This window comes from Poecilia reticulata, linkage group LG4 (genome assembly GCF_000633615.1).
Source record: "Poecilia reticulata strain Guanapo linkage group LG4, Guppy_female_1.0+MT, whole genome shotgun sequence".
NCBI lineage: Eukaryota > Metazoa > Chordata > Actinopteri > Cyprinodontiformes > Poeciliidae > Poecilia > Poecilia reticulata.
In genome coordinates, this window is record NC_024334.1 from 6,178,082 (window position 1) to 6,188,547 (window position 10,466).

Consider the following 10,466-nt stretch of genomic DNA (forward strand, 5'->3'; position numbering starts at 1 on the left):
GTGAGACGCTGGTACCTACCGTCAGCCTGGTATCACTGTTTGGTTTTCCTGTCAGGACTGAACAGTTTTGGGTGAAAGTATCTCACTGCTAAGGCTCAATATAAAACCAGTTCTGGATCCAGTTAGACATCAAGCAGTGGATCGCTTCACAGTCAGGCATCCCATCTTACAATTTTACAAAGAGTCAAACAGTTTAGCGATCCTGCTAACAAAGAAGCAAACAACTTCTACCTCCCACATAAACATGGCTCAAGCTGCTGATTGTTTGCATTTTTTTCTTTTTACTAGTTTCCACATTTCCTTTTGAATCCCTCAATCTGTCTAGCTTTAGCCCATGATGGGGTTTTTTTGTCTGAGGACCTGCATTATTTGTCAAATCAGCAGAATAAACCCAGACTAGACTCTGATCGCTGGTGTTTCTTTGTGGGTTTCATCATTTCTTTACATCGTATTCTGCTGCATAATACCGAAATATATTCAGATGGAGAATATGATCTGGACATCAGGCATGTTCAGGCTCTTGCAGCGTAAATATTTAAGTGTTCTGGGTCCTGCAGGTCGTTAGTAGTGTTTGAGGTGCAGGGAAATTGTATTTAATTTCACTGGCGGAAGCGATTAGCGGTCAGTTTCATGATCACTGGTCCTCATTAAGCAGGAAATGTCAGCTTCCAGCTCGTCCTTCCTCACTCTCCACATCCAAGTCTTCTTTTTCTCACCTCAGCAGTTTGAGCGTCCGCAGGCAGACTCTTCAGTTTTACTGATATAGTCTATTAATTTGCTGTTTTACCCAGAAAAACGAGCCCTGACTTTATACAGTCACGCTACACCTCTAAAGGATCGCCGCTGTCCCATCATCCCCCCTTGACTACTCCCTGGAATGAAAATTGGCTCTCCAATCTGAGAGTTGGCAAAAACAGCGGGAGGAGATGGTGGGGGCTCCTTGTGAAGCCCACTTATACTCTTAAGTATTTAAGAGCCTTTTAAGAACGGGCTTGTGGCGCAACGAGCGGAGCTCGTTAGTGATTCTGGCCTTCGTTCAATCTGCTGCAGAGGAAGGAGGTTCAGATGTCAAGATAAGGCTCTTGTGTTGAAGTCATCCCAACGACCTCAGACCAGAATGGATGGGAGACGACGGCGCGTGATTTAACTGGTATTGTTTAAGATGAGTTCATTTTTAGTTGGAAGAACTACTGCCCTGGGAAATGCGCTACTTCTCTCGCCCACAGAGATGACGTGTTCATCCGCTTATTCTTCCCCTCCTTTTGTCTTCTGGTTTTTGTTTGCTTGTTCTGGACAGAAACGCACTGGATTCTGTTGCAACATCGGCCAGTGTCGTTCACCTTTTCAGCTGACGCCAAAGATAAATGTGACATGATCTAATTTAGAGGAGCGCACAGTGACACTGTGAGTCATGCTGTCATGGAAAGTTTTTTTCCCCCAAAGTATTACAAAATAGTTTGTCATGTTTAAATCAAATACCAGAATGAAAATTAATTGATATGTTTTTTTTCTGGCTTACTAATTTGTTTGGAACACGAAGCTCCTTTTGACCTAAACTAGTAAATATGTATAATTTATAAATGATTATTTGGTATTTTGTTAAACAATTAAGAAGTTCACATATGTTGCTTAAATATAATCTTTAATATTCCTATATGGGGACATCAAATACAGTCAGCTGGGCTGCTACACACCATTCAATTTAATCCAAATGATATAAAAAAATGGCAGCAATGGATGTAAAGATATATTCCTATTGGCATCGCTAGTGCACATCATCTATCAGCCATCAGAAGAGACGTCTGCATCTTATCCAGGTGTTGGTCTGACACATTATTTAGTTAGCAATGTAACTAAAATCAAGAGTATTCAGAAGTCCTCAGTCACTGCTTTTTAGATAAATTATGAATGTGTTTTGCTAAGCTGAAGATAATGAATCTGGTTTGATCACAGGATGCAGCAGGCAGTGCCTGTCTGGGTGTACTTGGCTTGTCACAATGTCTTTGTTAATTATGACCAAAACATCACAAATCGGAGTCAAAAGACGGCCAACTTTGGGCGGTGAGCTTCCTGGAATGAGCCCTTGTTAACCTCACAGTCCCTCATCTCATCATTTAGAGCACAACTGGCATGAAATGGTTCAGGACGGATGACAGCTGTTTTAAAAGTTGAACTTCTTTGTTCACCGATTGTCGGTCCCAATATCCAGTTCAAACCAGAAGTTTACACGCGCCAAATAAAAAGCCACAAATGCACCTTTTTTCCCACTTTTGAAGTGAAATAAGACCAAATTTCTCTTGTTTTTGTTGGAGTTAGAATCTCCAAAATTATTTCCATTGGATAAATCCCACGATAATAAAAGAATGTCAAAGATTTATTTATTAATATCTTCAAAATCAGAAGTTTACATCCTGAACTATTACTGTCTCTTTAAACAACAAGAGAAAGCACATTATGAGAACATTATGTAGAAATATTGGAGCAGCATCTAAAGTCATCAGAAGTAAAAGTTTGGGCACAGATTGGTTCCCAAATGGAAAATAATAATCAGCATACAGACAATGTGGTTATAAAGCGGCTTAAGGAAACAAAGTCAATGATTTGTTGTGACCATCACAAGAGCCCTTCTGTTATATGTTAGACTATCTCTCACAAACCTTCACATCATTCCTTTCCACATAATCAACTGGATATTTTATTCCGTTCTCAGTCATATTGACTTGCGTCTCTGCTCTGCCTGAAACGTCTCTCGTCTTCCGCTGTCCAGGTGGACGCAACGTGAGCATCTCTCTCCAGTCCAGGACCGGCCACACTCACATGCCGTCGGTCGTCGGCCTGCTGGTCTTCACTCAGTTCTGGTTCTGGTTCCCTCTGTCTCACTTCCTGTCGTTGGCCTTCACACCAACAGCCATCATCGGCCTCAACAAGGATCTGAAGGTACTGAAACGTCACCTGTGACCGCTGCCTCTAACAAATCTTTGATTTATCACTTGCTGTTCTGCTTACAGATCAGCAAAAACTGAATACAAATGAGAAATATTCAGAATGATTTATTTTGATATTTTGCTATAGACCAACACAAAGTAGTTAAAAATTACTAACTTTTTCTTAACAGATTTTCAAAACTGTGGCACATTCCCTTAACTCTGATGCCCCTAAATATAATCTGTGGGGATTAGAGGTATCTAATTAGCACATATACAAGCCCGTTTACTAAATTTGAATATTATTGAAATGTTAATTTACTTAACTCAATTTATAAAGTGAAACACAATATATAGATGAATTAAACATCAAGCCTTTATTACTGTTAAATATGATGACTTTCTGCTTCCACCAAATGAAAACCAGACATTTAAGATAAAAATATTACATTAGACCAATAAACACAAATTTTATGCAGAAATGTGGGCTAAATGCAAAGTATATTTAATTCTGGGTTTAATGTTATCGTCCAAAACTACTTTTAGTCTGACCAGTGAGCCTCATCAAAATCCATTGTCTACATTTCTGGACCGATTTTTGAAGGCGCCTAGTTCATATGATTTAATTTGGGGGCATTGGAGTGAAGGGACCAAAGTAAAAGTGCACATACATTTTTATTTTATTTATTTTTTATTTTTTTAGGTAAAAAGTTACGTATCATTTCCTTTCTCTTAAAAATTATGAGGGAAAAAAATGTATTGTTGATGTTTTTGGTTATGACAGAATGTGAACAAGGTGTAAAAATTATTTTTAAAATCACTTTTGACAACATTTTGTTTCCCGTTGTGTATTTAGTGCAGAGCGTCTGTGCCGCTCCTCTCTGTGGGCCTGTTCTGGCCTCCAGCCATTCGAACAGCGGTGCCAACGGATCAGTGTGACATCCTGTAGCTTTAAGCTGACATTAAATAGGCTTTATCTCCTCTTTGCTTCTCGAATCAAGAGCACCTGACATCTAGGGCACTTTATGAGCCGCATATGAACAAGAATCTGCTTTAAATAATGCAGAAAGAATGCAGGAACGCCGGGAGGTTTGGGCTGTCAGATCAACTTGCTGCATAGTTTTGGTTGCACCACAAAGCACAAACCTCTCACATGTAGACTGAAAAATAACTTCCTTTGTTATCGAATCAAAGAAATGACAATAAGATGAAGTAAAACATGCTGGTTCCACATGCTGCAGCAGAAAGCTGCTGTTGGAGTTGCTCAAGTCATCTAGCTTTAGTGAACTGGTCTTAATCTGGAGGTTTACACTAAACAGAAGCAGCTGCAGCTTCATGACAGAACGCTGGTTCAGTTTGACAGAAGATAAAGTCTGCTGCTGTTAGGAGGAATGAATAACTGAGGTTTAAGCTATTGTAACAGAAGGTTGGTTAGAAATGGATTTAACTCTTCATTTGGTGCTTCACCTCAGTCCCTTGGACAACTTTACCATTTCAGCCCTTAACATATGAAATAGTTAATGACACTATTTTTTTCATAAACTAGGCATCTAATTTTTTATCATAATTGAAATGTGATTTTTTTTTTGCAAATTAGTTTCTAAATAAAATTCCTGGGTTCTTTGGTCACTTAAAATAATGCTTTCCAGAAAACAAAATTGCATCAATATATTTCTTACAATTTCTTTTCTCTGAATGCTGTTAATGTCATTCTTCACCATACACTATATTCTTTCATTTTCGCTAATTTTGAAGCGTTTTAGTGGATCAAATGTCTTTTTGAGCAAAGTTATGAATGAAAAAAAGTCCTTTTTAAAAGATAATTTTAAATATTACATTTCAATATACACTTTTTCTAATTTCTTTAATTTTAGTTATTGCATTAGTAAGAAATATTTGATTTAAAAAAATAATCAGGTGGCCAAGCCAGGTTGGAAATCGGCATAGAATATGCCTGTTAACACTTTCTGCAATAATTGAAAGAAAGATTGATTTTGTTTGTTTGGGATTATTATATGGGAAAACCAGTTTTGAAAGCTTACTTGTATTTGAATATGGCCTGTTTATGTCGAAGCTCAACAGAATTGCACAGACTCAGAGACTTGGCGCATTTCTGACACTTTGAGCTTCTAATTCGGCGACCTTGATTTAAGCCTCTAGCTGAGCAGCTATGAGCAGCTGACTGCAGGCCGTACCAGACCAGATAGCCTGACTAATTACTAATTATAAGTAATTATGGCATATCTGGGGTCTCAAACTCCAGTCCTCTGGGGCTTTTAGCTGTCTGTCTGCTTCACCTCATCTGAATTAAATGATTAGGTCATTAGCAACTCGTACTGAGATCATTCAACCACTGGACCAGGGATGCATCTAAACACTGGAGAACAACTGAAATTTTAGATCCCTGCTCAATAAATGGATCAGAATAACACTAAATGAAGGTTAAAATATCGTAGTACAATAACCAATATATTATTTTAGCATTAGTATGGTTGTTCCTATTTGGTTTTAAGTAAAACCATTTAGGTAATATTTTAAATTTCAGTCTACATACTGTTCTGTAGGCAGGTTAGAATCGGTCTACGAACAATGAGACCCAAATGGTGCAAAAGGTGATTTTTTTGTTTTGTTTTGTTTTTTTATAATTGGTCTCCTTTGATAAACCAGAATAGTTTCTCTCAAGGTTGTCCTGCAGTGAGCACTGTATACTCTGCTAGATTGTTGAAGGCTGGTCTTGGATATAAAGAGCAACCTAAAACAGTGGATGGAGTAGAAGCAGATGTAGGTCAGAGTGGCTCAGACAGTGTCCAGATCTCAGTCCTGCAGAAAATCTTTGGTTTGCGGTGAAGCTTCAGGTTTTTAAGCAGCAGCAAAGAAACGTAGAGGGGAACGGACCAGAGTCCCTCCTGATATGTCTTCAACCCTAATGACCTCCTGCAGGAAGTGTCTTAGCCTGCCTGGAACAAAGGTTTCTAAACACCAAGCCATGTTTTGGAAATAAAAATAATAATAAAAAACCAAGAATTTCAAAGTGGTTGGATATGCTACATTTGTTATAGGACAGTGTTTCTCGACCCAGGCCCCCCTGCTCTGCATGTTTTAGATGTGCCTCTATTCCAGAACAGCTGATTCAAATAATTGCATGACCATCAAACACTGCAGAAGCCTGATAATCACCCAGAGATACAATTCAGGTGTGTGGCAGAAGGGAAATACCTAAAACATTCAGGACAGGGGGGGCGGTGAGGACCAGGGTTGAGAAACACTGTTAGGATATAAAAATCTTGTTGTCATCGCTTAAAAAGTCACGATTGTCTTCTTCTTCTTCTGTTCAGATGCCGAAGGTGCAGTACCGCTCCAACTGTAAGCCCTCCACCTTCGCCTACCCACCGGCTCTGGAGGTTCCCAAGGAGAAGGAGAAGGAGAAGGTGAGAACGAAGGCGCCGCGGCGCATTTCTGACATTTTTACTCCGGGAAAAACGATCTCGCTTCATATTGATTTGTTAATGATTTCACACACCCTCTGGCAGAACTCATCATTTCCTTCCCCTGTTAGTGTTTATTTGCCTAACATCTTCTGGCCTGTTTCTTCTCGGTTGCTCCGAGATACTGGTGGAGAACGTAGCGGCAGATGTTTATTTTGTGGTCGGCTAGCTTTTGTGCTTTTAAAGCAATGTTTGTAGAAGGCCTGAACTGTCTGTGGTGTTGTCTTACCTCGTGGAAATGTCTCCGTCTGTTTGCGTGGCAGGTTTCCACCGCTGTTCTCTCCATCACAGCCAAAGCCAAGAAGAAGGAGAAGGAGAAGAAGGAAAAGGAGGAGGAGAAGATGGAAGTGGTGAGTGGAAGCCCCCATAAAGCACCTTTGTTTTCACTGCTCCTGCATTTACATCGCTGTGGTTTTAAAAGAGGGATTCTTTTATTGCAGTTTGGGTTAAACATGATGTAAATAAACCTAATTGCATTTACATTTTATAGGATATTTTTGACATAGTGACATTTTGGGAGATTTCTACCCCTGTGGGAGGTTCACACTAAATGTTCAAATGCATTCTGTATTTTTATTGGCTAATGGGAAAACTTTATTACACCCTTTACTGAATGCCTTTGGTATTCTAATAAAATAACTGTTAAATGGACTTTTATTGGAGTATTTGAAGCACACATTCATTCTTCAGCCACTTAAGCTCTTTGAGTCCGAACACACACCTCGTTTCATTTCTCTACTGCCTTTCTTGATCTTTGAGACGGACCAGAACCGGTAGAGACTTACTCTGGGGTTTTCTTTGGGTGTGTGCTGCATGTTCGATTCGCTTTGCCACGCCGAGTCTCGGCTCCAGCGCTGAGAGACAAGCCTGCAGATGTTTGGGCCGTTGTTTGGCAGTTGGACCTTTCTGCTCACAAAAGTATTCATCCCACTTGAACTGTTGCACATTTTGGCAAGTTCCAACCAGATATGTCATGTATTTGTTGGTTTTTATGCGATGGATCAACTTGGAACGGGAAGTAATTATGAGTGTAGGTCCGGACTTTGACTCGATTTGAACTTGAATTTCAGAATTCAAGTTCAAATGGTGGCCATTTTACAAGATGGCTGCCATTTCTGAGCCTCTTAGACCAATTAATGCCATAAAATGTTACCCATTTTTATGACTTGAATGAACTTTGTCACATCGTATGTTTTCCACAATGATCATCTTATTCATGCAATTTTAAAGTAATAAAATGTCACAAGAAAAGACACCCTCTCAGGACTTTGCTTTTTACAAATCTCATATCAGTCGTCAACTGGAAGGAGACGAAGATGTATGACACAAACAGAAAGTTCTCAATGTTTAGTATTAGCTTACACTAACTTTTTAAAATGTGTTTAGCTTTAGCAGAGATCATATTTTGTGTGTGTTTAACTTTAGCTTCTGGGGGTGTTTTGTGTTTAGCCGTTTAGCATTAGCATTATTAAAAGAACTAGTGGTTAGTGAACCAAACGTTTTTCTCTATTACAACCATGGTGTCCATGGTGAAAATATCCACCAAAAAAAAAAAATTATTTCTATGGGTCAAATTATGTATGATTTTCATGATTAAAAATGGACAAATTTAGTGCAGAAATACATTTTGCTTGATGGTCATGTTTCCCTGGTAACAGTGGCAGCCATGTCTTGGTAGGTAGGTTTGCAAATTAACTTTCTAATTTGAGACGATGGATTCCTCTCATTACTTTGTTTTCGTCTGTCACATAAAATCCCCCAAAAACCTTTTAGTTTGCGGTTGCAACGTGATTTTGAAAAGCTCCAGGGACGTCATTACTCTCTCCAGACATTTACGTGAGAAGTAAGTCAGTCGATTTTTCTGTTTATTTTTCCCCGTTACAGGAAGTCCAGGAGGGCGAGAAGGAAAAGGAGAAGAAGGATGAGGAGAAAGAAAAAGAGAAGAAGAAAGAGGTGGAGCCAAACTTCCAGCTGTTGGAGAACCCGGCCAGAGTGATGCCGGCACAGCTCAAGGTCCTGATGATGCCGGAGTCCTGCCGCTACCAGCCTTTCAAACCGGTAACCACAGCCTCCGTGTTCATGTGTAGAAACATCTAAACAGTTCTTCACTTTAATAATTACATGCTTCCCATGTAATTTTCTTACCTACAACATCCCAGAGAGGACGTCTCCTCCAAAACAAGCTGCTAGGTTTGTTGCGTTCTTTAGCTTTTGAGTCGTATCTAAAAGTCCAGAAACTTCCTCTCCGTGGCTATAAAGCAGAATCTGGCGTTCCTGCTGTAAATGTTGACATCTCTGTGCAGTAAATGGCAGGAACAGCGTGCAGTCACCCAATAGGCGCTCGCCCCAGGCCCATAAAGAGGAAGCTCTGTTTGATTCTTGTGTCCAGCAGACAAAGCTTCAGAGTATCGTGCTGTACGCAGCGCTGCGTCAAGCGCCAAAAGGTTGTCTGCGCTCGTCTGAAGTTCAGTTGCGCCGCCTTCCTTTTAAGGGTTTGTTTTTGATTTAACGGTCGGGTTTAGGAAGTGGAGAGGTTTTACAGACTTATCTTCAAATCTGTTGAGTGTAACAGCATTTATTAAGAGATTTCCTGTTTAATTTGGTGGAGATAATTTTTTTTTTCCTGCTTGACTTTTTCAATTTTGTTCAGATCAAGCTGGCTTCAAGCCACCATCTGTCTGAGGCGCTGATGATTTAAAATATCACTCTGTATTTAACCTGTTAGCCCGCTGCGTTTACTGATTCCTCTCATCCTTCTCTGACCAGCTTCACACAGGGGGGATCATCATCCTGAAGGACACCAGCGAGGAGGAAGAGGAGCTGGTGGAACCCGTCTCAGCTCATGGACCCAAAATAGAAGAGGAAGAGCAGGAGCCTGAGCCTCCCGAGCCTTTCGAGTACATCGACGAGTAGAAATGCTTCCACAGGAATGGTATGTTCAAATGAGCCCTGTGATTGTTTTTCTTGCAGTTTTTGCTTCTCCTGTTGGCCAAAAAAAGTTTCCACATTTACTGGCACCTGTGGTTAAAAAAAATAAATAAAAAAATGACAGAAATCTATTAGTTTGTTAGGAAAACTGCTATCAAAACAGGTTAGCTTAACATTTTAACCTTGTGTTGCACACAGGATGGCTAGAAAAGGGATAAGAGGCGAGGGTGGAATTAGGGTTGAGATTTTAATTGTGTTTCTTATTTAATGGAAACACAGCAATTGCAAAATAGTTTTTTCGACATTAGCAAAATATTGACAAAGCTTTGTGTGTAGAGAAACGCAGCTATAGGACTCAACGCTGACTGAAGCACGATGGGGTGAACATGAACTCCTCATCCTGCAGCCGGCAGGAGAAACCTTCTCATGAACCCATCTGTCTTCAAGCGCCATAAGGATTCCTGGCTGCTTGATGTGTTTGTGTTGGACAGTCCGCTGCCCGTCTCCCTTTATCGGGGTGAACGGTTGCGTGTGGCGAGACCGATGAGGTGTCAATGACCAAATTAGGTCCTTGGTCTTTACCGCATCGTCTCTCCACGAGGCTGAAGCGCTGTGGCGGATTAATGTGCGCAGAGAGGATAGCCGGCTGACCTCATGGGTTTGGATTGGATGGTGCAAACAGATCTGAGGGCGGCTGAAGGTTTAATAAGGTCCAGTTTAAATGCACAGAACATGTTCAGTCATGGCGTCCTGACCACTGCCTGATCCAAAAGGTAATCGCGCTTCTCTTTTGGACAACAGCAAAAAATAAGAAAGTTTTCAGCAAATTGCAGCAATTCTCAGAAAAACGTCCCCAGTTCTGTTCTAGATTTATTGATTATTTTGTTAATTTTCATTATTTCTGTTTTTCTCTCCTCAGACACAAGAAGACGTCAGATAGCTACGCTTACCTCCCCTCTGTGTGTGTCTCTTCATATCCAGCCACATCCCTGCTTCACTTCTTCTTCTACACGTTTCTTTCCTGTTCTGGCTGCTCATTGGCTACGCAAAGAATATATCACCTTCTCATTTTGTATATTTTTTTTTCTGTTCTGTTCAATAAAGAAAAAAATACATAATAAAAACTGAA

The 10,466-nt window shown here is 40.2% G+C and overlaps 1 protein-coding gene across 2 annotated transcripts in view; it reads left to right on the forward strand.

Annotated features, from left to right (window-relative positions):
• psmd1 (proteasome 26S subunit, non-ATPase 1) overlaps positions 1-10,466 on the forward strand; it is a 34,891-nt gene extending 24,425 nt beyond the window's left edge. For both annotated transcript variants that reach the window (XM_008406841.2, XM_008406842.2), the window contains exons 20-25: positions 2,768-2,937; positions 6,260-6,352; positions 6,673-6,759; positions 8,294-8,467; positions 9,176-9,341; positions 10,257-10,466. In XM_008406841.2, coding sequence (XP_008405063.1) covers positions 2,768-2,937; positions 6,260-6,352; positions 6,673-6,759; positions 8,294-8,467; positions 9,176-9,322 — 671 coding nt within the window. In that variant the 3' untranslated portion in view covers positions 9,323-9,341; positions 10,257-10,466. The remainder of the gene's footprint in view (positions 1-2,767; positions 2,938-6,259; positions 6,353-6,672; positions 6,760-8,293; positions 8,468-9,175; positions 9,342-10,256) is intronic.